The sequence below is a fragment of the Loxodonta africana genome, chromosome X (assembly GCF_030014295.1).
Source record: "Loxodonta africana isolate mLoxAfr1 chromosome X, mLoxAfr1.hap2, whole genome shotgun sequence".
NCBI lineage: Eukaryota > Metazoa > Chordata > Mammalia > Proboscidea > Elephantidae > Loxodonta > Loxodonta africana.
The window spans coordinates 40,332,615-40,360,505 of record NC_087369.1 but is presented as its reverse complement, the minus strand read 5'-3'; the positions used below and the strand labels follow the sequence as shown (position 1 = coordinate 40,360,505).

General features: G+C 36.9%; 1 protein-coding gene across 1 annotated transcript in view; it reads left to right on the top strand.

Moving 5' to 3' along the window:
• CFAP47 (cilia and flagella associated protein 47) overlaps positions 1–27,891 on the top strand; it is a 343,468-nt gene that overhangs the window by 80,680 nt on the left and 234,897 nt on the right. The window contains 5 exon segments of the mRNA XM_064278419.1: positions 1,314–1,509; positions 4,014–4,216; positions 5,964–5,970; positions 18,668–18,768; positions 25,525–25,756. Of these exon segments, the coding sequence (XP_064134489.1) occupies positions 1,314–1,509; positions 4,014–4,216; positions 5,964–5,970; positions 18,668–18,768; positions 25,525–25,756 (739 nt within the window).

Sequence of the window (27,891 nt, the reverse complement as noted above, 5' to 3'; positions counted from 1 at the left end):
TTAGTTTTGATAATTTTTTGATAAGTTCCTTAGAATTTTCTAAATGCAAGATTTCTGTGAACAGAGATAGTTTTACTTCTTTCTTTCCGATCTGGATGCCTTTTGTTTGCTTTTATTGCCTGATTTTATTGCCTATAGCACAAGTAGTGAGAGAGGACATTCTATAGATTCATAATATCTTTTATAAGGTCCTCTATGACTCATTTTATAAGATCGAGATGTAAGCATAATCTCTTATATTTTCATGTATATATTTTCTCCAGTACTTACTTGCAATTATTAGCAGGAGGTTCATTATTTCCCTTTTCGTCCTCTCCCTTCTTTCTCCAGTCACCTTCCATTTTCCAAAGATCTCAGGGCTTATTTGATCAAGTAAAGCATTACTTATAGAGAAAACTAGGGGGCTTGATGAGTTCAGTACGTCCATTGCTTTTGTTTCTGGCTCACAATGTCACTTTTGAACATGGCCCTACATCATCCAGTACACTCTCATCTTCTTCTGGGCTAGTGACTTTGATGGCCCTGACCTCTGCCAGGCCACATTTGTGTTCTGTCTTCGGTTTCTAAGATTTCACCTTGAATTTACATTTACCAGCTCACATTTTTCTCCCTCTGGGATACCATGCTTGGGGACTTGAATCTGAAGGGACATTGGCCACTTACCTGTCCTCCAAGACCAATCTTCTGCCTCCTATGTTAAACCACGTTCTCCAACACAAACTGTTTTTTCCCTCTCAGTGAGTTGCCACATGGGAATTTCTTGTCTTTTCTTACCAGGTAAAATTGTCCAGTCAACCCTGGTAGTCTTTTCTAAACTTAAAAATCTGGGTGAACACAAATTCCTTTCAACTCAGCACATTGCTTTCTCAGAAGTTTCTGGGGCTCCTTATAGTAATTGTCTGATCTCATCTTCATACTAAATACACTAAAGGGGTGAACAGTTTCTGTTAAAGTACAGAAAACGACCAAAAAATAAAAAAGTAGAAGTACAGTTGTACTACTTCCCAAAGATATATTTATTTTTCCTATAATAATGAAAATCTACTTTGAGGTGACTTGCTCTATCTTTAGACATGTTTGCACTCTAAAATATTTTTATTTCAATAACACCTCATTGCACATGTTAAGTTCTCAGCAGCCTATACCCAGTTTCTGGGTAATCTATTCTGCTTCACGGATCTGTAATTTCCTAGTACATTTTAATACGTAATAACATTTAAATTATGTGAACTTTTGTGTGAATTAATCAAATACTTTTTTCCTTCTTTCTTTTCTTACTTCCTTCCTTTCTCTCTTTCCTTCCTTTTCATTAGATAATCCTGGAAAATATGCAGTGAATATTCCTGTACTTTTAAATGATAATCCACTTTGCTATCAAATGTTACATCTTACTGGAGAGGTAAAATCACCCAAGTTATTGTTTGATCCACCATTTATATTTTTCACTCCTGTTCCTTTGGGTGTAACAACTACGATGGATATCACTATTACACCTCAAAACTATTTCAGGTAAATAGCAATATGAATTTGTCACATTTTTCTTATTGTGCTTTTGTTTTGCTTTGTTTGTGCCTGTGTTGTATGAGTCATGATTAATGTCTGATTTGCTTCTATACTTAGAGAGAGCTATTAAAATATTGGAGTTATATTTAAATAAAAAATATTTTTAAAAAACCACTTAGTTTTTAATCTCATGGTTAGCCATTAAATTTTCTTATAAAATTTTTGGTGTGTCTATCTTTGTTGTATGAAACTCAAACTTAAAAATGCAATGTATTTTATTTCTATTGATATGTGACACATTACTACAAACATTGCACCTTAAAACAATGCAAAATTGTTATCTCACACTTTCTGTGGGCCAGAAATCCAGGTTGGATCAGCTATGTCCTTGATCAGGCTCTAAACTGGTAGAAATCAAGGTGTTGGCTGGAACTCTGGTCTCATTTGAAGCTCAGGGTCCTCCAAGCTCTCAGGTTGTTGGCAGAATTAATTTCCTTGTAATTGTAGGAATAAGTTCCCATTTTCTTGTTGTCTATTGTCTGGGACACTCTGAATTCCTAGAGGTCACTCTCAGATTCTAGTCATTTGTTCCCCTCATCACAACTGGCATCTTACTTCCAAAGCCAGCACAGCAGCAGAGTGTCTTTCCGATTTCTCTGTCTCTGACCTCCAAACCTTCTTTTAAGATCTCACTTAATTAGGTTAGACTGACTCATGATTAGCTCCCTTTTGTTTTGTCAAATTCAACTGATTAGGGACCTTAATCACATCAACAAAGTATTTCAAAGTAAGGATAGGACTGCAGGCATTCCTGATAATTTGCGATTTGGTAAATGAACCTTACTTGATTACACTGAATGTGTGACACTGGGTAAAACTTTTAACTTTTTCTCAGCCTCAGTTTATTTATCTCCAAAATGAGGAAATTGGTGCTGAATGAAATTTAAGGTTCCTTTTTTTTTCTATATATGAACCTGTGTGGTTCCAACAGTTAATGAACTCACCTGCCAAAAGAGTTTGGAGGTTTGAATCTACTGAGAGGTGCCTTGGAAGAAAGGCCTGGTGATCTACTTCCAAAACATTAGCCATTGAAAACCCGGTGGAGCACAGTTCTACTCTGACACACATGGTGTCACAGTTAGTCAAAGCTGACTCCAAGGCAACTGGTTAGTTATCTTACGAGTAGATACTAACCTCTGTTACTTAAACAAGAAATGGTAATGGCTTGAATTTAAAAATAAAATAGTTTTGTTAAAAAATGTTGGCGTCTTTTTTTTTTTGGTCAGGCAATCTTGTGTAAAATGTGAATTAGTATTTTAACCTTTAAACTTTTGAATTAATGTATAAAGGTTTTAAAAACTACTTCTGGCTAGTCAAAAGTTGTCTTGCAAAATATGGCAATGAAATTTAGATGTAAAAAGGACTATAGAGATGATGTAACCCAATATCTTCATTATATATCCGATAGAATCTATGGCATTACTGATTTATCTAATGACACTTAGGTATTTAGCAACAGGCTTGGATTCAAATCTGATTCTTAGAATTACTTTTTCATATTTTATCCAGTTTACCATATTGGTTTAACTAAAACAAGTTGAAATTTTTATTTACTTTTTTTTTCTGGTCAATTAGCTGAATATTCTTCATTCAGATTAAACTGATATTAGGAAAATATGATTCCTTGTTTATAATACTTTTTGCCATGGAAAACTAAAAAAACCTGTTGCTGTTGAGTCGATTCCTACTCACAGAAATCCTGTAGGACAGAGTTCCAAGGAGTGCCTGGTGGATTTGAACTGCCAACCTTTCGGTTAACAGCCATAGCACTTAACCACTGCACCACCAGTGCTCCTACAGGAGATTACATATATAATAAATAAAATAATGTGATGAAATATTGAGAACTAAATTAAAAATTATTGAGTAATAATTAGATTTAAAACTTAAGTACTGCATGTTACATTATTTAAAATCAGAAGTATTTTAGATTTGCTAAATAAATTATGGATATATCATGAAGTACCATGTAAACATTAAGTGACATTTTTTAAAAAAGTAATGATTGAAAAACTCCATGGTATGTTTTATGTATGCAAGTGCTTATACAGCATTCATATTTTAAAAATTTTATGTGTATATGTATGTGTTACTATTATTTAGCCTATATACGTTAAAGCTTTATCTATTAAAGTTGTAATTTTGAGGTACATCCTTGTCAGAATATATTTAAGGACAATAATATTTAGATCATGGCTGTGGTTAAAAAACAGCATATTTAGGCCAGGTGTTTTATCTTTCCTCTTTTATCCTTAGAAAACAAAAGGGACTTTTGATCATCTCGTGTGGTTTTTGGAAAATAGGAGATGATCTTTAAATATTTTAAAATTGGGAATATTATTTTAATAATTTGTTCTTCACTTTTTCTGATTAAAAAAAGGAATACACATTTAAATCCATTTAATTGCAGATATTTTGAGCTAAAGAATTTTTTTTTTAATTTTCCACAGAGCTTCAATGCTAAGTATCCAGATTGCCACAGAGATTCCTCTTGATGATGATAAGATTTTCCCTCTTTCTGTGAAGTTTCCAAATGGCAAAAGCATTACAGGCTCTGGCTGTGGAGTTAATCCTAGACTCACCAGCCAACTCAGCTTCAAATCATCTAAACCGATGTCGTTTTTAACCAATGTAGTTTTCTATGATGACCAAAGTAACCGGTAAGATATTTACATGCATATTCTTTGGATGTAACAGTGAAGAACCAAGGTTTTTATTCTACATCATTGTAAAATATCGAAAGAAAAAATATATAATGACTTGGGACATAGATTTTCTTACAGGTGCAAAATGTACGTTTGCTCATATGAAACACAGCGTAATAGTGGTTATCAACATGTTCTCTGGAGCTAGGTTGCCTGGGTTTGAATCCGGGCTCTGTTAACTTTGGTGAAGTTATTTAATCTCCTGATCTTTAGTTTCTTCATCTGAAAATGAAATGGTAACAAAACCTCTTTCTTCCATGGTTATGAGAAATTGAGTTCATAATTACTGAGTAATTGGACATGACCTGGCACATTTCATTTGCTATCATGTCAACTCCAACTCATGGTGACCCCATGCATGTCAGGGTATAAATGTGCTTTATAGGGTTTTCTTTGGCTGAGTTTTTTGTAAGTAGATTGCCAGGCCTTTCTTCCTAGGTACCTCTGGCTGGACGTGAACCTCCAGCCTTTTGGTTAGCAGCCAAGCATGTTAACCATTTGACCACACAGGTGCTCTACCTGGTACGTTGTTATTGGTGTTAGTTGCAGTGGAATAGATTTCGATTCACAGTGACCCCATGTATTACAGAGTAGGACTGCTCCATAGGATTTTCTTGGCTGGAATCTTGATGGAAGCAGATCGCCAGGCCTATTTTCTATGATAACCGCTGGGTGGATTCAAACCCACACCTTTAGGTTACCAGTTGATCACTAACCGTTTTGTGCCACCTAAGGACATTTACGTGCACATACAGGCATACTTCATTTTATTGTGCTTTGCTTTAGTGTGATCTGCTTTATTGTGACTTTTTTTTTTTCTTTTTACAAATTGAAGGTTTGAGGAAACCCTGTGTTGAGCAAGCCTGTCGGTGCCATTTGTCCAACAACACATGCGCACTTCATGTCCCTGTGTTACACTTTGATAATTCTTGCAATATTTCAAACTTTTTCATTATTATTATATCTTCTGGTATTCTGCAATCAGTAATCCTTGAAGTTGCTATTGTAATTGTTTTGGGGCAACATGAACTGCACTCATATAAGACGGTGAACTTAATTGATAAATGTTGTGTGTGTTCTGACTGCTCCACGAACCGGCTGTTCCCTGTCTCTCTCCCTGTCCTCGGGCCTCCCTATTCTCTGAGACATGACAATATTGAAATTAGGCCAATTAATAACCTTACAATGGCCTCTAAGTGTTCAAGTGAAAGGAAGAGTCGCACATCTCTCGCTTTAAATCAAAAGCCAGAAATGATTAAGCTTAGCGAAGAAGACATGTCAAAAGCAGAGACGGGCCGAAAGCTAGGCCTCTTGCGCCAAACAGTTAGCCAAGTTGTGAATGCAAAGGAAAGCTCTTGAAGGAAATTACAAGTGCTCCTCCAGTGACCACAAATGATAAGAAAGTGAAACAGCCTTATTGCTGGTAAGGAGAAAGTTTTAGTGGTCTGGATAGAAGATCAAACCAGCCACAACATTCTCTTAAGCCAAACCCTAATATAGAGCAAGGCCCTAATTCTCTTCAATTCTGTGAAGGCTGAGAGAGGTGAGGAAGCTGCAGAAGGAAAGTGTGAAGCTGGCAGAGGTTGATTCCTGAGGTTCAAGGAAAGCAGCCGTCTCCGTAACGTAAAAGTGCCAGGTGAAGCAGCAGGTGCTGCCGTGGAAGCCGCAGCGAGTTCTCCGGAAGGTCCAGCTGAGAGAATTGGTGAAGGGGCCGCACTGAGCCGCAGGCTGGCGGTGTGGACGGGACAGCCTTCTGCCAGAAGAGCTGCCGTCTGGGGCTTTCACGGCTCGAGAGGAGGAGTCAAGGCCTGGCCTCAGAGCTTCAAGGGACAGGCTGACTCTCTTGTTGGGGGCTAATGCAGCTGGTGGCTTCAAATTGAAGCCAATGCTCATTTACCACTCCAAAAAATCCCAGGGCCCTTCAGAATTATGCTAAATCCACTCTGCCTGTGCTCTATAAATGGAACAACAAAGGCTGGAGGACAGCACATCTGTTTACAACATGGTTTACTGAATATTTTAAGTTTTGAGACCTACTGCTCAGAAAAAAGATTCCTTTCCAAATATTACTGCTCATTGACAGTGCACCTGGTCACCCAAGAGCTCTGATGGAGATGTACAAGGAGATTAATGTTGTTTTCATGCCTGCTAACATGACACCCATTCTGCAGCCCATGGATCAAGGAGTAATTTGTCCTTTCAAGTCTTATTATTTAAGAAATACATTTCATAAGGCTATAGTTGCCACAGATAGTGATTCCTCTGAGGGATCAGGGCCAAGTAAATTGAAACCTTCTGGAAAGGATTCACCATTCAAGATGCCATTAAGAACATACATGATTCAAGGGACTAGGTCAAAATATCAGCATTAACAGGAGTTTGGAAGAAGTTGATTCCAACCCTCATGGATGAGTTTGAGGGGTTCAAGACTTCAGTGGACGAAGAGTAACTGTAGATGTGGTGGAAAAAACAAGAGAACTAGAATTAGAAGTAGAGCCCGAAGATGTGACTGAATTGCTACAATCTCATGATAAAATTTTAATGGATGAGGACTTACTTCTTATGGATGAACAAAGAAAGTGGCTTCTTGAGATGGAATCTACTCCTGGTGAAGATGCTGTGAACAATGTTGAAATGAGAACAAAAGATTTAGAGTAGTACCTAAACTTATTTGATAAAGCAGCATCAGGGTTTGAGAGTATTGAAAGAAGTTCTACCACGAGTAAAATGCTATCAAACAGCATTGTATGCTACAGAAAAATCTTTTGTGAGAGGAAGAGTCAATCAATGCAGCAAACTTCATTGTTGTCTTATTTTAAGGAATTGCCACAGCCACTCCAGCCTTCAGCAACCACCACCCTGATCGGTCGGTGGCCATCAACATGTAGGCAAGACCCTCCATCAGCAAAAAGATTACGACTTGCTGAAGGCTGAGATGATGGTTAGCATTTTTTAGCAATGAAATTTTTTAAAAAATTAAGGTGTGTACATTGTTTTTTAGATATAATACTATTTCAAACTTAATAGGCTACCCAAAACCCGTTGCCATGTAGTCGACTCCAACTCATAGCGACCCATAGGACAGAGTAGAACTGCCCCATAGAGTTTCCAAGGAGTGCCTGGTGGATTCGAACTGCTGACCTTTTGGTTAGCAGCTGTAGCACTTAACCACTACCCCACCAGGGTTTCCTAATAGACTACAGTATAGTGTAAACATAATTTTTATATGCACTGGGAAACAAAAAAAAAATTTGTGTGACTTGCTTTATTGTGATATTTGCTTTATTGCGGTGGTCTGGAACCAAACCCGCAATATCTCCCAGGCATGCCTGTTCTCGTTGCTGTTTAGGCAATTCCAACTCATAGTGACCCTATAGGACAGAGCCAGGTCATCGGGTACCAGCCATAGGCTCAGGAGTCTGCGGAACTCCCTGCACTTCAAACCAGACAGCCCCTCTCTTCCTCTAGCCACATGAAAGAATTCACAGACTCCAGAGAAAGGACTATCTTTAATCTAGCAGAAAAAAAGATACAAACACATAGGGCATGGTCCAGGAGGAATCTCTGTACAGAGCTTCCATGTCCCCGGGGGTTGTGCTTACCCTCCGGAGAGCAGATGTAGGGGTGTAGGTGGGAAAGAAGGAGTGATTCTAATGGGAATAAATAAGAGGACATAGTGATTGATTGCAATGTGGGACATTTGCCATCCTTTGAAATGAAAGAGAATTAAAAATTATATATGCATGTAAATAAAGTGCCACTCATTCACAGATCAATCTATGTACCTTGTTCCAAACATCTTAAAAGTTGTTTAAAAAAAATGTTGCCGTGATAATGAAAGTCGTATTTTATTTCTAGCTAATATGAGGTTTCTTTAATCGTTTGTTTGAAGTATAATTGAGTATTTATCTATTACTTGTTAATAAAATAGTTTCCATATCACTAAACTTCCAGATACAACTCTTGTAGTGGTTACTAAAATTCCAAACCTTTTCAGTGAGTTTATTGACACGGCCATGCAAATCGATTCTGTTTTGTATTCATTCATGCCTGTCTTTCCTCCCACACTGGCTTTCTATTATTCTCTTGACAACTGTTAAACTCAAGGCTTATCATATTTTAAGGGTTTTGTTTTCCAAATTAGACTCCAGCAGCAAATGTTAGCTCCGTGATCATAGTGACATATTCCAGGTAATGGTGAGAGTCAGTCTCCAACCGCATTCTGTAGCCAGCTCACAAGTGTTTGTAGACATTGAAGTCTGACATTTTCCAGGGCCTTGATAGCATAGTGCTTTCCTTAAAAATCTATAGAAGGAAGACTCGACAAAAGAAGTTGAATTCATTTCTCCCCTGGTGAAATGCAATAGGTAGTTTAGAATTCTACTTTTGATTTCAAAGTATCACCAGGCTTCTTTCCATTCAAAATGGTCTTCATCTCACTGTTGCATAACCTGGTGGGATCCTGGTGTGCTCAATTCCAGGCTATATTCAAGCCAAAGAGTGGTTATTTCATCTTTTTCACGTACTGCGAACTCTTTTAACTTCAAACTATTTACTAGACCTTTTACATGAGAGTACTTATATTTTACTATCTGTTGTATACGACCCTATAGGACAGAGTAGAACTGCCCCATAGAGTTTCTAACAAGCAGCTGGTGGATTTGAACTGCTGACCTTTTTGATTAACAGCTGTAGCTCTTAATCACTGCGCCACCAGGGCTCCATATGACCGAAAGTTACTCTAAATTCAGCAGCACGTTAAAGGAAATTTTCATTTTCCTATTAGGGCATGCACTGACATCTGTAAATTTATGTTTAAAAACATATGTTAAGCAAATTATTTATTAGACTGATGGTTGTGCATAAGGGCATGCAGAACCTCTGCTGCTTCCTAGGTTTCAGCTGCCCTGTAGGTGTCTGCAGTCCAAAGTTTGGGAACCATTTTCCTAGGTGGTGGACACCTGTAGGTACTTTCACCACTCCAAGTCTTTTATTGACACTGAGGAGAGATGCCTTGGTTGGGTTTCCTTGACCTCTTATTGGAAAGAAACAAAACAATGCCATATGAATAAACTCACCATTTTCCCCTCATTGGACTTACATTTAATGGGAATACCCTGAAAGAGATTATCTATTTTTGGAATATTAGATGAGATAAGGATGCCTTATCCTGTACTTGTGACATCATATTTCCTGGTTAATTTTCTTTTTCCTTCCCTTTTGAGACACTTTTCTAATGCCAGGAGGCCCCAGGCGACTCCACCCTCTGCAACCATATTCCCTCTCAAATTGATGCCAGCCCAAGCCCCTGTGGTCCTTTGATCGTGACCTGGTTGATCACTAATAACTGTTTCTTTGCTTAGGCCTTAGTAGTAATGACCAAGCTACTAATTTATAATAAAATCTATTCTTCTGGAGAACACATATTTCACGGTGGTGTTCCAGGCCTTTGGCAAGATGGCAGAAGAAATAATTTTTTTTTAGAAGAAATAATTTTGAACAAAGGTTTCTATCAGAGAAAGTCACAGAGCTGATGGCCCCCTCTGCTAACTTGTAGGGCCAACCCTGGTCTCACTCTATGCTGATATCTCTTTATAACATCTCCTGCATTAGAGTAGAGTGATTCCAGCTGTAAGTGTAAGCATAAGTATGGCTTCTTTTGTTATGTTCGTTCAGAAAAATACTGGAATCTTCTAAGTGATAAAATGAAAATAACCTATATAAATTACCTAATCTATGTTTTAGCTAGATCCTAACTATCTCCTAAAGTAAAGCACGTTGCAAAATTCTGAAGAGTGGTTTAATGAACATGAGCTTACTGTTTTGTATTAGTTCATGTCATCCCAGGAGTTTTAGATTTGGTTCCAGCAGGTTGAGAATGTTGACTCATATAATGTATTTAATAGCTCATGCCTCTGCTCTAAGTTCTTTGGAATTAACCAGAAAAGATGTAAGTATACACACAGCAGTACAGCTAATGGTTCCTATGGCTTAGAAATACACTTTCAGCTCAGCTTTACTAGGCATTATAAGGCTGATCATGTTAGAGAAAGCTACCTTATTTAGCGGTTCTAATCTTTGGGGCCTAAGGCAATGCCATGTACTGTGTTAAAGTAATCTTTATTTCTTTCTGAGTAGTTAAAGTTTATATTTCTCCTGAGTGTATTTTTGGAATCATAGGAATTTATATAAATTCATAAAGACCTAAAAGAAACAAACGCGTGGTTTATGCATAGTATACATATGTATATATATATATACAAATATCTTTTTTACATATAAGTATATACATGTATATGCATATATATATGTGTTTATGTATATGATTTTTCCAAACATAACATATCTAGGAGGTGGTAAATTTTACTTTCTATCACTCTTCCTTAGTGGAAACCCCATTTTAAACTGTATTAATGATACAATTATAGTACATTGGCATAGGAATACTATATTAAAAAGAAAACATCATAATTATGATTATATATGTAAATCATTGTTATGAATTATCTATATTAATTATATGCATACATAATTGAAATAAAATATATATAAATTAATATTAAAATAATTTGATTATATGTATTAACTTAACATGTATATATGTATGTGGAAACCCTGGTGGTATAGTGGTTAAGTGCTACGGCTGGTAACCAAAAGGTCAGCAGTTCGAATCTACCAGGCACTTCTTGGAAACCCTATGGGGCAGTTCTACACTGTCCTATAGGGTCGCTGTGAGTCGGAATCGACTCAACAGCAACAGGTTTGGTTTTTTTGGTTTGGTAATGATTTAAATTTGTGAAAAAGGGCTCCAAAGAAAAATTTCAGATTTAAAAAATGGTTCACATAAATTACAAGATTTTTTACAAATTCTCTGGTATACTACAAATGAGTTGATTCATGTGTCAAAAATTTATATAAGTTTAAAGTATTGCTAAATGATTGTATACTTCTATTCTTGATGAATATTTCAGCCTTTATTTTGCTATGATGCAAATTAAAGGAAGAAATTCACATATGCAACCCGCTTCCATGGACATAGGCACATTTAGATCAAACCTAAAATCTATTTTAGGGCACTGATTTAGCATGTAGTTTTTAGAATTACTAATGTTCATAAATAAGAGTGACTATAGAAAAAAAAGTTTTTTTTATATGAGCTGCAGATAACATATATTGTAGATTATTGCAGTGACCAGAAGAGTAGGTCTAATTGTAATCCTTTTTGTCCCACCCAAGAAAGAATATTGAAAAGCAAATGAGTAAGAGTTATATCATGATCATGAATCTTTTTTTATGTATTAAAAATAAATAAATATAAACTCTGAAACTTTGTCACTGATTAACAAAATGACATATGTTGCCCTCACTTGTGAAAGACATTCTTGTGTGTCGCAGCATAATGGATGAGTTCTACCATTATGAATATATGTTAAACAAAAAACCAAACCTATTGCCGGCGAGTCAATTCCCACTCAGAATTCAAATTCACTTGTCCCATAGTTTTACCTAAGATAAATGTACTAGTTATAGTAAACATTAAGTATTTAAATAAAAATACTAAATAATCCTTTTTGTGTGTGAGTAAAGTTGCATGTGAATAATTTTGCTGCCAGTTATTGAATCGAGAAACATTTTGGATAGATGTATATAAGCTGCTTTAAAAAGGTTGTTCAGGGAAGTCTGTTATGTAGTAAATTCCTCTGAAGCGAGTACTGTCATTCAGAAGCATTCCATTGATATTAAGTGTTTAACTTAAATACTAGATGTATAGTAATAAGTACTTCTTTTGGATGTTGGTGTTGGTGGTAGTGGTTTTCATGATAAAAAGCATTTTCAAAGGCCTGACCCAGCATCCTTTCTTCTTCTTCTCCTATTTCTCAGTCTAGCCAGCCCTATAAATGGAAATAGAAGGCATTAATCCAAAGCGGTTTTAGCAGTAAACTCTTCTTAGAACCCTTCATGTTTTGTTATTTTTGGTTGCTGTTGAGTCGATTCTGATTCACGGTGACCCAATATGTGCAGAGTAGGACTGCTCCATAGGGTTTTCAAGGCCGTGACCGTTCGGAAGCAGATTGCCAGGCCTGTCTCTCAGGGAGCCTCTGGGTGAGTTTGAACTGCCACCCTTTCAGCTAGGGGTCAAGCTCTTATCACTGCCGATTTTGCCAAAATATAATTTTGATCTAACTGCCTTGTGGAGAATGTCCCTGGGTGGCGCAAATGGTTTGCCTCAACCACTAACCAAAAGTTTGGCAGTTCAAACCCATCCAGCAGTGTCGTGGAAGAAAAGCCTGGCAATCTGCTTCTATAAAGACTACAAACAAGAAAACCCTGTGGAGTAGTTCTTCTCTGTAGCACATGGGGTTACCAAGAGTTAAAGTTGACTTGACAGTAACTGATTTTTTTTGTTTTGCGGAGAATGGTTTGGGCAGACAACCATATTAAGACTAGAGAGACTTGTTACTAGAAACTACACCCCAGAGCTCTGCCCCTTCCTCTTGCTCTGTCTCTCTGTCTATAAATTAAAATCATATACAATAGGGCTGCTTTTAGCATGCCAGGTCTGTCTTTAAATAGTGAAGATAGGAGCACAACTTTAGTTAAGAGCAAAAATGTATAAATAATGTAACATTTCTCATGGTGCTTGACATATTGTTGACAGGCCATCACAGTACTTCATATGCCGGTAGAAAGTGATAACATACTGTAATTACCGGGCCATTTATCACAGATAGCTAACATGAAGCTTCAAAGTTTCATCTCTAAAATAATCTGGGCAGACAAGCGTAAGAGTCTCTTATCTACACTAATGATGTGGAAAGAGAAATGTGTGATTAGAGTGTTAATTATTCAGCAGCTAATGACCAGGGAGGTGAATGATGAGACTTTTCACACTTTATTTAATGCAATATTTGTGGTTATCATGTTATTCAAATTCAAAGTTGTGGTTCATAAAAATATAGTTTCCATTTTATTGGTTATTATCTACTGTAGATAAAAAAAATTCTTCTTTGGCTTAATTTCTTTTTTCATTTTGATTTTTTGTTGGTTTTACATTTAGAATGGAGTAGCTTCCTTCCTAGAATTCAGTAGTATGGGGAACAATCAAATAAGATTAAGGCAGTAATGGCTGCTTGAGCCTGGAGAGAGGTAGATGGTGTGTGTGTGTTCATCAAATTGAAGCTGACAAGTATATTAGGCCAAACCTTATAAACTGTCAATACAGTAGGTTAAAAAAGTTGAATGGTGGCAATTTCATTTGGTTCAACATGGTAATACTTAGAGATTCTTATGATGCCCACAGACATTTTGATTGATTCCAGTTTGGGGCTATTATGAATAATGGTGCTATGCCCGTTTGTGTTTGTCTTTCTGTGGGCACATGTTTTCACTTCTCTTGGGCAGATACCTAGGTGTGTAATCCCAGAGTCATATAATAACCTCTTTTTTGATATTTCGAGAAACTGGTGTTTTCCAAAGTGACTACACCATTTTACAGTCCCAACAGCAATGTATAAAGGTCCCAGTTTCTTCACACCTTTGCAAACACTTCTTACTGTCTGACTTTTTAATTACGGCCACTGGGATGCATGTGCAGTGATATCTCATTGTGGTTTTGATTTGCATTTCCGTAATAACTAATGGGAAACCCTGGTAGTGTAGTGGCTAAGTGCTGCAGCTGCTAACCAAAAGGTTGTTAGTTTGAGTACACCAGGTGCTCCTTGAAAACTCTGTGGGGCAGTTCTACTGTGTCCTTTAGGGTCACTATGAGTCAGAATCGACTCGATGGCAACAGGTTTGGTTTTTGGTTTTTTAATGACTAAAGGTGTCGAACATAATTTCTCATATTCTTTATATATTCTCGGTGCAAGTGCCTTATCGCGAAAATGAACTCTGAATATTTTGTCCTAGTATGTGGGCTGTCTTTTCACTTTATTGATGGTACCATTTGAAGTACAAAATATTTTCAGTTTTACAAAGTCCACATAATTGTTGCTTTTCTTTCATTAAGTGTTTGTGTTATTGGTGTCATATCGAAGAACTCATTGTCTAACTCCTATGTTTTCTTCTAAGAGATGTGTTTCTTCCTAAAAAACTAGGAGAATATTTAAAGCATCTGAAAAAAGAAAAATAGCCTTTTATTTAAACTGGTTTCTGATAGTAAGTTATGTAATTGAACATTATTAGAACAAGCATACATTATTAAAATATATGTTGTTTAATTAGATAATTTAGAAGTTAGTAGAAAATGTTGTAAATGCTTACAGTCATCATCATCTTAATGGTTTTTATCCAGTGCCCCTAAATTTGAGTTTATATACAGCAAGGCAGATCTAGAAACTAAACATTCCCATGCAGTGAGTAAAAAGAAAGCTGTGTTTTAGGCAGGTTGAACTTAAACCTGACCCCTGTATTTTTTAATTGTGTGACTTGAAATAATCATTGACTTTTTCAGACTCTTGGTATCATAACCAAGGAACGCTGGAAAAGATAATAATATATATTCTTTAAGACTCTTCAGAGAATTTATGGAAATGAAATAATGCATGTTGTTAAGTGCTCAGCACAGTACTTGGCACAAATAGTACAAACCCATTACAATCACCTTCATCAACATCCTCATCATATAATTATCCCTGTTGTCACCAAGAATGTCCAGTGGAACCAATCTAAATCATTAATGCCTGAACATTGTTATTTAAATACTAGAATGGATTTGAAATCCCTAGTGTTAGAGCAGCTTTTTGTTTTCACCATAACTCTTACGTTGAGTATTTTTAGAGTAAATCCCCTACTGCTAATTTTTCTGATCTATATTTGAAACCCTAGTGGCGTAGTGGTTAAGTGCTACGGCTGCTAACCAAGAAGTCCACAGTTGGAATCCTCCAGGTGCTCTTTGGAAACTGTATGGTGGAGTTCTACTCTGTCCTATAGGGTTGCTATGAGTTGGTATCGACTCGACAGCAGTGGTTTTGGTTGGGTTTGGGTATAGATTGGCAAAGGAAATCCATATCCATGAGTCCTCACCTAAAGATCTGCTTGTAGACAGTGCTGCCTAATTGTCTTAGTTACCTAGTGCTGCTACCAACAGAAATATCACAAGTGGATGGTGTTAATAAAGAGATTTATTCTTTCACAGTCTAGGAGGCTAGAAGTCTGAATTCAGCATGCCAGCTCTAGGGAAAGGGTTTTACTCTCTGTCAGTTCTGGGTGAAGGTCCTTGTTACCAATCTTGCCCTGATCTGGGAGCTTCTCAGCGCAGGGATCCCAGGTCCAAAGGACACGCTGTGCTGCTGGTGGCTACTTTGTTTATGGTATGAGGTACCCCTGTCTCTCTGCTCGCTTCTCTCTTTTATATCTCAAAAGAGATTTTCTCAAGATACAACCTAGTCTTATAGATTGAGTCCTGCCTCATTAATGTAACTACCTCCAATCCTGCCTCATTAACATCATAGAGATAGGATTTAGAAAACATAGGAAAATCACATCAGATGGCAAAATGGTGGACAGCCACACAATACTGGGAACCATGGCCTAGCCAAGTTGGCATACATTTTTTGGGGACACAGTTGAATCCATAACACTAATGAACAAATGGAAGAAGCAAATGTTTCCTGAAAAGCACCATAAATAGTCCCATTTTCCAGGAAATATATTAACATATAGTATTACCGACTGCAAGTCCCTTTTTGGTTTTAAAATATTTTTCATCATAATGATACCAATATATGAAGTACCTATATAACTTGTACAGTTTCTGTATCATGTGCTGCACAGAACTAGATCAAGTCAGTTTCGCATATGTTGGTTAATGTTTACTCTGAGTGCATCTGAAATCAAATGTTCTCATCTTCAACTGGCTTTGTGAAAAAAAATATTAGTACCTTTATTCTGATTTGATCCTTGGAATAAAGTATTATTTTCAACCTTAGTTTCCTTAATCCCTTACCATTTTGCAAATGCTTGAGAGTGCTTTTTCAGTTTGATTATTAGGTAGTTGTCTTCGGTAGTCTTGTCCATAGGCAGACCTTTAGAAGAGGATTCATGGGGATGTGATCTATTAAGGAAGTTCTCCTAGGAAAAAGCAGTAAGAGAGTAGGGAAGCAGTAAAGGGAATCAGTCACCCCAAGTAAGTGTGGGATTTAGTCAAAGTCTCAACCTTAGCTTGATCTCGTGTAGTCCTCCGGAGCTGAAATTATACCACAGAATTTTTGTTCTGTTTGAGGTAAGGGAGCTGGGCTTTCAAACTCCCACATAACTAGGCATTGGCTATGGGCCTGCCCCAGGGGACATAAACTTCCAGGAACTTTTGATATTGAGCTGCAGTAGCCCAAGGGTAGTTTTCTGAAGAAGACTGTAGTTACCCCACCATCCCAACCTAGGAGATGGAAGCATAGCACAGGTAAACTGGATCCAGGGGAATCTGGATCCAAGAGCACTGACAGCATTCACTCGAGTGTTGAATTTTTGTTTATTCCTTTGTTTTCTTTTTTATCTGCTTCTCAAATCACTGTTAAAACCAAAATAAAATTTTCCATTCTGTGAAAGTAATGATGATGGTGTCTGTTGATAAATTACGTTATTTAATCTAGATAATTATTGGGTAAACATAGCTGGTCAGTTAGTAGAATTTTGATTGATCACTATGTTTGGCGTAAATACACAATAAGTAAAAATAGTAATTAGTGCTCTAAAACAATTTTAAATTTTATTTTAAGAAGGGTAACACATGAAAACAAGAAGAAAAAATCATATACAGGTGAAATTTAGTACTGTACATAGCAGTCTGATGCAGGTGTTTAGGATGGAATGATAAGGATTGGTTAAGGAATACAATCTTCAGTATGTGTATTTCGCCTAAAATTTTAATAAATATAAAATGATCAGGAGAAAAAGTTGTATTCCCCATGGAAAATATCATATGCAGAACTGAGTTGGAAATGATTCAGTTACATGTAACATATCTTGAGATTTAAAGTCTTTGATAACTTACTATATTTCAGTTATGACCAGTTCTAAATTTTATTTGCAGTAACTTGGATTGCAGCCCTAGTGGTGCAGTGGTTAAGAGCTATGGCTGCTAACCAAAAGGTCCACAGTTCGAATCCACCAGCCGCTCCTTGGAAACCCTATGGGACAGTTCTACTCTGTTCTATAGGGTTGCCATGAGTCAGCATTGACTTGACAGCAATGTTTTTTTTTATACTTTGATTAAAACATGGAATTCCAGAATTTCACTTTGGCCAGTGACCATAAAATAGATGGAAAAACTCATATGAAAGATGACTAATTCGAGAATAAAATTTTCTTGACACATTATAATGCAGAACCAAAACCATTAATATAAAATTAACACTTCTATTTACAAGAGAAAAAAACAGTTGCACAAGGACAGAATTGCCGCAGAAGGTAGAGACCCAATATAATCTTAAAGTGTTTTGTGGCTGGCAAAAATAATAGTGCTGCCATACAGTGCTCTCTTAAGAGTCCCTGCTAACTGAAAGGTTAGCTGTTTGTCCACCCAGAGGTGCCTAGGAAGAAAGGTCTGGCAGTCTCCTCCAAAAATCAGCCATTGAAAATCCTATGGAGTACAGTTCTACTGTAACACATGTGGGGACTCAACTTGATGGCAACTGTGTGTATGTGTGTGTTTTTAGCAGTGCTTTCTTTGGATAAAATATACAAGTTACAGAAGGTAATAGTTCTCTCTACTGGTTGAATAACTTTTGCAGCATTGATTTCAGTTCTCAGACACATGTAAAGAAGGACAAACACAAAGGAGGTCAACTAAAGAAGTTAGACTAGTATATGAAAGATTTGGAGAGTGTGCAGTGAAAAGAACCCTTTTATGTTCTAAATGTTTGGAATCCGAAGAAGATAAACCATAGAGACTATATGACTGTTTAAATACTAGAAGGACTCTAATGGGGTCAGATTGTAGATTTGTTCTGTGATGCTCTGGACAGAACTCCTGAAGTTAAAGCTCTCCATTTATGGAATGGGCTGTCTCTGAGGCCTGAGTGCTTTCTCCCTGGTAGTGTTACCTAAGGCTAGAGACCATTTATCTGGGAATCTATGGAAGAGGAATATAAGTAGATTACCTCTGAGGCACCTTTAACTCTAAAATTGCCTCCATCTATGTTTGTAACTTGAACAATTACAAGCTGTGTTCTAGAGTAAACATGACAGTGAAATTTACAATCCCTGTTCAAAAGCTTTCAAAATAACAATTTTTTAAACCACTCAGATACATATAGTAGGTGGTTACAAATGCATTTTAAAGTATAAATGATGCATAATTCATGCCTTGATCATTAAGGGCATGTGATATACTTTAAAATATTTAATTGTACTTAATGTACCTGGAAATTTTTTATTGAAATTAATATTTGCACTTTTAGGTTTTCTCTCCCGGTTTCTGCAACAGCAGAAAACTGCATTCTTACTATTTACCCATATATGGCAATTCATCTTCATAACCGAAAAATTGTTCTAAAGAATGGTAAGTTACATATGAGTCTTTTCTAACTCTCACGGTATGCATTCTTGTTATCTAGGGCGGACACCTAAAAATAAAGTGAAGTTAAAACTAACATACGTTTATTAAACATCTGCAATTGCTAGGAGCTGTGCTTACCATTGAGAATAGAATACGAAAGTATCTCAATTCCAAAAGTAGGCAATTTAGTGAAGTACCCACAAATACAATTAATACAAAGAAGATCGAATCAAGAGCTGTCTATATGAGTCCCCTTTGAAGTGTTGCACATGTGGGGATTGTGCAGAAATTAATGCTGATGTTCGTGGCCTGGGATGAATTTATAGAAAAACTGACATATTTGGTAGAGCTTGACAAGTGAGGACCTTGAACAGAATGATTTGGGAAAAAGACAATGTAGCAAAGGTGTTGGAGTGTGATGGGGGGTATAAGACAGGCAGTGTACTTAGGGGCCATATCACTGGGCACTTTATTTTGAACATAGTGGGAAACCTTGTGTGGTTTTCAAGTATCAGTGATTTAGAAAGACAAGAGTTGGTGGGGTGTGAGATGGTTTAAAGTGGGACAGCGAGTGGTCAGTAGACCAGTTGGAAGGTGATGTAGGGGAAATAGTGAGAGGATCTAAAAACAATAGAAGACAAGCTAGTAATGAGGGAGATATTTGAAATATAAAACAGAGGGGAATATAATTGGATGGAGTAAATCCCAGAGGATAAGAAATGATAGAGAATGGGAGAAAAATCCCCTCCATGCAGACTGTCAAAGGCTTAACTTTCAGTGCTGATTGAGAAGTCTTCTCTTATATTTAATCAAGTTTTCTCCAATTCTCTGCACTTGCTTCTTCAAATCTTTACCACTCTTATGAAATCTATTCAGTCATGTTCTACCTCAATATAAATATTTTTCTACCTTTTCCAAAGAACTAGAGACCACCAGGCAGGAACACTCGGAACTTCCAAATACCAAGCATGCATTAAAAAAAACCCGTTGCCGTCGAGTCGATTCCGACTCATAGTGACCCTACAGGACAGAGTAGAGCTGCCCCATAGAGTTTCCAAGGAACGCCTGGTGAATTCGAACTGCTGACCTTTTGGTTACCAGCCATAGCGCTTAACCACTACACTACCAGAGTTTCCAAGCATGCATTGGAAACCTCTGTCTCCTTTCACTCCTTTCACAAAGCTAGGAGCCAGAGGTCTCTCCTGCCTTAGATCATTTCTTTCTCCGAATGCCATTACCCAGGGACTTCACTTTTCAACCAACCTTGCTTTCTCTTGCACTTCAACTTCTGCCTGCCTCTTAGCTGCTTTGGGGGATTTTCCAGTTAAGACAGCAGGGAGGAGAGGGGAGATAGACTCATTCCCAAAGAGGAAGAAGGGAGGACTCAGGCCATGTATACCCAATTCATTTCCCCCAAATTTACCGATCAGATGAGCCACTGGATTTCCCAGGGAGAGGGAGGAAAGGAGCTGAGGAAAGCAAGCACTTAGCGTACCTCCCTTGACCATCTAGGTAATATCAAGCATAATCCTACTTGACTTTTTAGCAGCATTTGACACAGTTAACTATTCTCTTTCTTTCAGTTCTCTCTGGGCTTCACATATAATACCCCTTTCATGACCAAATTTTCTGCTTTTAATTTTTTTTTTGATGTAATGTTTTTTTATTAATGGAATGCATGCTGAATCATTGAGCGTGTCTGAATGTTTGGCAGGTATTGTGGGTAATATGTGGGGTATATATGTCCCTCTGGACTCTGGGAATAAGATTGGTGGGATGAGGCAAGAAAAAAAATCAATTTATCTTAGCAATTTTATTTTATTTCATGAAGCTTTTCAAAACATGGGGTAACACATAAAAGCACCTTGCAATGACTGCAGATAATTGTGATTCGAGTCTCCATCTTTTTAGTGCTGCAGTCTCTGCATGAGTAAACACATGCATACCGTGCTTATTTGGTAATCCGTCCCTGCAGGTCCCTCCCTGCCAGGCGCACTTTCTGTCAGTGGGAAAGCAGCTTCCCAAGAAATACCAGAGGCAGAAAATGTAGGTGGATACTATATGTCCCATGTGTCATGAAGTGGATACTTCTCTGGGTCTCTTCTCACCTCTCTGGTTGTTCTTTCTGAGCAAACTTTGTGGGTTCTACTTCCTCCTCTACCTGTCCTTTTAAATGTTTTATGTCAGTGGGTGTTCTCCCTTGACCCCTTTTTTCTTATCCCTTCCATGACTTTAATGATAATCATTGGGGTTTATCCCTAGCCCAGTATCTGCTCCAGAGAATCAGGACTGTATATTCACCTACCTTCTGGACATCTTTCCTTGGATTCCCACAGACACCAGGAAACAAAATAGCCCATACTGAACCCCTTTTCTGAAATATCCTCCTTCTGTATGCCCGTATTTGTAGATGTACCTACCGTCTAACTCATTTATTTCAGTGCCCAATCTGGAAACCTTAGTACATCCTTGATAATGCCTTGTCTCTCACATTCTACTTCAAGTCCACCAATCCCTATCCTTCTGCCTCCTAAATATCTCTTGAATCCATTCACTTCTCTCCCTTTCCTTTGTTAGTTTCCACACCCAGGCTGCCATTCTGTCTTTCCAGGATTACCCCAAAGGTTTCTAAATTGTTTTCCTGCCTCCTACAATGTTTTCTCCTTTCCCAATCCATCCTTTACACTTAAGCCAGAAGGATGTTTCTAAACCAAAAATCCAATCATTTCATTCCAAGGCATAAAATATGTCCGTGAAATCTCATTGCTGCTAGGATGGAGCCTACAAATGCCCCATGTGATATTGCCTCAGCCAGTAACTTCTTTCTGTCTTTATTCTCATCTTGCCCTGTCTGCCCAGGCCACACTAAACTTTTTGAGTTCTTTCAGACCGTTGATCTGTGCTGATGGTCATACTTGGAACTGGAGCATTTTTTTCCCCCATCACATTATTTTGCCAAGGTAGCCCGTACTTATCCTACACAAGATTGTTGCCCTTGGATATAGGGAGACTGTGCAAGTCCACTGTCACAGTGAGATGAAACCTGCCTTTTATCTATATCCCTTTCTAATGTTGATTTTTTTTTGTTTGTTTTTAAGGGCAAGAATCATACCTCTCCTTTTCACCCATGTGTCCACAGTGCCTAGCACAGTGCCTGGCATAATAAATGTATTTAATGAACATAGAATGGATTGCCTGAATTTTGGACCAATTAGGAAGGCATCTCTTAGCAATACATGTTCATAAGGGAATGTGAAATAGTGTATTCTGAGCACCAAGAAACTGATTTTAAAGCAATTTATAGAACAAATCTATTAACAGTATGGGGTATATATATATTACACACATATACATATATATCTCACATATTTCACAATTTTGACATACATTGGCAAAATTAAAAAGATTTACTGACTAATCCTAGTCTTATATTCTTCTAATATACTAGGGGAAGAGGTTTTAGCGGGCATAACATAATAGAAAGAACAGTAGATGAAGAGTCACCCTTTCGCCATATGATTTTATCTTTGTCTCTCACATCCTCAAATTTCCGGTCTGTTATAAAAACAAAATGTGGGGGTGGAGAGAGTAGCTGGATATTAACTATACCTGTTTTATCTATTTAGAAGGGCTTTTGTGAGAAATCATAGACTGTACCCTGAAAGGTATTATCATTATTATCCTTATTGTTACAACTGTGATTATTATTGCTTTATTTGTGTTTTATATTTTTTCTTAATATACTTCCAGGGAATAGTGAGAAATTTCACTACAATAAGTAATATTCCAATCCTTTTAAAAGGAAAAATGAATCAAGTCTTTACGTTTCTTAGATGATTGTTTGAACAAGAAATCTAGGAGTTAAAAATAATGCATCCATTTGGGGAAATATTTCTAAAGAGAAACGTCATGATTCTCAAATATTCTAGAATATCTTTAGAAATAAGTGTAATATATATTCAGTGCTTTCAGGTGTAGGGTGTTCTGCTGAATGCCTTACATCTATTATTTCATTTCATCCTTCTAACAACTAAGTTAGATACCCTTAATAACCTGCTTTACGGATTAGGAAACTGAGTCACAGAGAGTTTGAGCAGCTGGCCCTAGGAAATTTTAACCAAGTTTATGAGGCCTCAGAGTATACACACTTATAGCTACTGTGCTCTAGAGTATGATGTGTCCATTAAAAGTGAAATCGTAAAATATATTAAGTATATGCAACAATAAGGCAGTATGATTAATTAGATATAGCTCACATGCTAAACAAAAAACTACACGTGACACTGACTTTCACTGAAATGGTACAGGTGTGGTTTTTAACCCAACTAGGCACTTTTTGTCGTTAGTAAATTAAAAGCATATTGCCTAATGCATCCATAATGAATTGTTCTGTCATTGAATTTCATAAAGCATACGTCTTTGAAGCCTATAAAGTTCTAGCATTGTAGGGATTTGAACAGCCTACTGGGTAGAGGTTCCCTGGCAAATTCTGAATGGCTTTATACTGGAACAGTAGAAGATATTTACTGTATACCAGCTTATTAGTATATGTTATTGCTTTTTAATTAATCTTCACAACAAACTTTTGGTTTCATTTTATGGATTAAAAAAATCACAAGTTTCAGAGAACTTGCACAACATACCCAAGATATAACTGCTTGGGAGTAGTGGTGCCAAGCTTTCAAATCCCATTTTTTTTATTGCACAGGTCATGCTTTTCTGAAAGAATGACATTATGGAGATTTTTCTTTTGATATCTGGCCTTTGGTCACATCTACTGGCTTTTCTTGGTCAGCACTGCCTTTGGTTAGGTTTGGATTCCCATGGTGGCAACTCTAGTGTATATTCAACAACTCTAACTGGAATAGAGATCAGCAGCAGTTCAAAATGACATTAGCTCATAACTAAACAATGATTTCATATCAGAGAATTCACTGGGAAGAAATTTAGTTTGTTGGTGACTCTCTTATATCAGATTTTTTAAAAATTTATTTTGCTTTAAGTGAAAGTTTACAAATCAAGTCAGTCTCTCATACAAAAACTTATACACACCTTGCTATGTACTCCTAGCTGCTCTCCTCCTAATGAGACAGCATACTCTTATATCAGATTTTGAATATGACATAAAATAACTACAAAGAATTTTTTTATAGAAACATTTCAAATGTTTTATCTATTTTAGTTTCAGATAAATTTGAATATTGTTCATTCTCCAACAACTTTGACATACCATAGCAATTGCCTTATCAAATAAAATTCAATTAAGAAAACCATATGCCCATTATGTTATTTTTTCTTACTTGACATATTCATTTATAATGGACATTTAAGCTTTTTTTGTTCTACTTTATACAATTCACATATGTATTAAAATATATTACATTCAGATTAAATAATTTGGTAATGAATTCCAGGAACACTTTTCTGATTTACTGTGACCCAATGTGTCTTTTGTAGATAAAGATGGAAGTCTTACGGAGACTAGAAACAATTTTCCGCTTCCTTCTACTTCAGATAAAATGGCATCATTAACTACTAACTGTAACGATTCTGAGCCCCTAAAGAGAAAATTCTTTACTTGTATGTGGCATATGTATAGTGAACCTACAAAACCCAGCCCATAATATGATCTGTTGAATATTATTTATTTTTAAAAATTTGGCTTTTACAGGTACCAAAAAATTAAAAAAAAAAAAAAGTGAGTTTGTTGTTAGTCTTAAGTGGGTCATCTTCTTTAGGGATCCTCTCCAATGACCTAGAGCAGAGGCTCTCTAATGTTCTTGGTTCATGACATCATTAGTGCCTTGGTAATTTTACCCTTGGCCAAAGGAAGTACCAAACAATTTGTGAAGTACATGGTTTGGTCCAAAAATGTAATAATAGTAGTTCATGTACTATCTGACAGATATTGCAGTGATATTGATCTATGTCAAACATTTATTATGTTAAATATTCTGCCATATCCCCCTAAATTTGCTGTGACCTCAGGTGCTCTCTGTACACAGTTGGTGTAGCACAGGCCTAGAGATTTGTCTCCTCATTATCTAACTGGATCCAAAAATGCCTATTTTAGAAAGAGGGAGCATAGATAAATATGTGAGTTTCATATTATTTTCAATTAACTGTTTAAATTTTTTTTTCTGAATATGGTTAATTTGCCATTTTTCCTTTTTGTCGAATGGACCAAACCACCTTAAACGTTGTGAGGTTTTCAATGAGTGCGTACTCATGTCATTACATAGGCAGATCTTTTTTTCCAAAAAATGTGATAAAATTATTTTATATTATCGAAAATTTCACTAACTCTGAGTGCTTTGTGTTTTACTTGAAGTGCTTTATATGGATAGAAAGCCATTTTGAATCTGAAGCCCATTTTTAAATTCGTATCAGGCTTTTAGTTGAGGCGTAATACTGTCTAATAAGTAAAATCAGGAATTGTCAAGATAGTTTGCATATGTTACTGAAAATGAAAGCTTCCATTTTGTAGAATGTTTTCACATACTATTTTGGAACAAAGAAATTTAACTGTTTTCTTTGTTGAAATGTATCTTTTTTAAAAGCATTTCTTTTGGGTATTTGAAAATAAATACGTTTTCTTCATTTACTAAGATACAGTAAATTGATTCCAAATTTGTTCTCTGGTGCATAGAATAATTAGTAGACTGGGATTTCTTTGTCTACATACAAATGGCAATAGCTGAGAGAATATTGTACTCTATTGTCAAGTAACCCATATTTACTAACAAATGTGAATTTTAGAAATGGAAATCTCATATGAAAATATGATATTGGACGAAAATGAAACATCAAAGAAACAAGATGATACACCTGTGGAAAAAGAGGAGCAAAATACGCAGTTCTTTCCTCCTGAAGACGGAACAAAGGCGTGTGACTTCTTTCAGAAGGTTGTGAATGCAACTCAGACCTGGTTCAGTCTCTTTGGGTGGCCTGAAGGACCTCATTGTCTATCTATCCCAGAGACTATAAGAAGGTGATGGTTACATGTTTCTCCAAATCCTTTGCTTTGTGTAATATAACAAAATAGAATCTATTCGTTGGGATGATTTTAACCAAAATGCAATATTAAATAATTTATTCTAAACTAATACTTTATGAGGGAATTGTTAAGCAGAGTAAAAAGATGCGAATATACTTTCTTTAGTATAGATGTCATTTTTAATTTCTTCTAAACATCTGATGATTTTTAGACAAACTGAATATTTCTGTACCTCAGTGTCCTCATCTGTGAAATGAGAAGGGGAAAATATTGAAACATTTGGCAACCACATTTCTACATGAATAAAATATGAGTCCTAGATGGAGAGTACAGTCAAGTAGACTATGTATGGTATTAGTGAACAGGAGGGGCTCATTTTCTTTGTCATTAATTCCCCTTTACCAGTACATTTGCCTCACTTCTTTCTTGTGCAATTGCGTTAATTATAGCAAGCCGCTTAATTCTGTTCTTAATTTAAACAGGAATTTTTGCCCCTTCCTAGTTCAGCTGCTTCACGGGAGAAAAGACCTAGTAATCTGCTCCCATACAGCAGACAGTCTAGGAAACCATATGGGGCAATTCTACTCTGTCACATGGGGTCGATATCAGTCAGAGTTGACTCCACTGCACACGACAACAACGGTAACAGTTACAATGTTGTTGGAGTGGTGGATCCACAGAGCTTCTCTACTTTCTCTTTCAGCACTGGGGAGCCATTTACTGGCACCTTAAGGGAGAATTCTGATCTCTGTAGCTGGAAAGACTATTTAGAATTTTCACAGCCATATTCAAGCATGAGCTAGGTTGAACTAGGTCTATAGTTTTTCTATGTTATTTTTTTTTAGGACAGTGTTACCTTCATAGAATAAATTCATTAATATTTCATCTTTGTCTGTGCTGTAGGAAAATTAATTCAGCAGATACCCTGAAAATTTACAGGCTTGATCATAAAATCATGTGTGTCTAGGAAAGTTTTTTTTTTTAATTTTATTTCCTTTAGGTGAAAGTTTACAACTCAAGTTAATTCCTCATTCAAAAATTTATACACATATTGTTTTGTGACATTGGTTGCAATCCCCGCAACATGACAGCTTGCTCCCCCTTTCTGCCTTGGGTTCCTTCAAAAATTTATACACATTGCTTTGTGACATTGGTTGCAATCCCCACAATGTGACAGCATGCTCCCTGTTTGCACCTTGGGTTCCCAGGGTCCATTCGTCCAGTTCCTGTCCCTTCCTGCCTTCTCGTCCTGCTTTTGGCCAGGAGTGGCCGTTTGGTCTCGTGTATCTTATTGAACTAAGAAGCACGTTTCTCATGTGTGTTAGTTTTTGTTTTATAGGCCTGTCTAGTCTTTGCTTGAAAAGTGGGCTTCAGGAATGGTTTCAGTTCTGAGTTAGCAGAGTGTCGGGGACCATAGTCTGGGGGGGTTCCTCCAGTCTCTGTTAGACCAGTAAGTCTGATCTTTTTTTGTGAATTTGAATTTTGTTCTACATTTTTCCCCTGTTCTGTCTGGAACTCTCTGCTGTGATCCCTCTCAGAGTGGTTGTTGGTGGTAGCCAGGCACTATCTAGTTCTTGGGCTCAGGCTGGTGGAGGCTGGGGTTCCTGTGATCTTTTAGCCCTTTGGGCTCATATTTTCCTTGAGTCTTTGGTTTTCTTCGTTCTTCTTTGCTCCGGATGGATGGGACCAATAAATGTATCTCAGATGGCTGCTCACAAGCTCTTAAGACCCCAGACACTACTCACCAAAGTGGGATGTGGAACATTTTCTTTATAATCAGTGTTACTCCAATTGACCTAGATGTCCCCTGAGACTATGGTCCCCTGAGACTGTGGTCCCCAACCCCAGCTATTCAGTCCCTCAGAGTGTCTGGATGTGTCTAGGAAAGTTGTATGCTTTTGCATTGGTCCAACTGTGCTGACTTCCCCTATATTGTGTGTTGTCCTTCCCTTCACCAAAGTTGACATTTGTCTACTATCTAGTTAGTGATTTCCCCTCTCCCTTCCTCCCCAGTCTCCTAACCATCAAAGAATTTTTTTTTCTGTGTGTAAACATTGAGTTCTTATAATAGTGGTCTCATACAACATTTGTCCTTTTGTGACTGACTTATTTCACTCAACATAATGCCC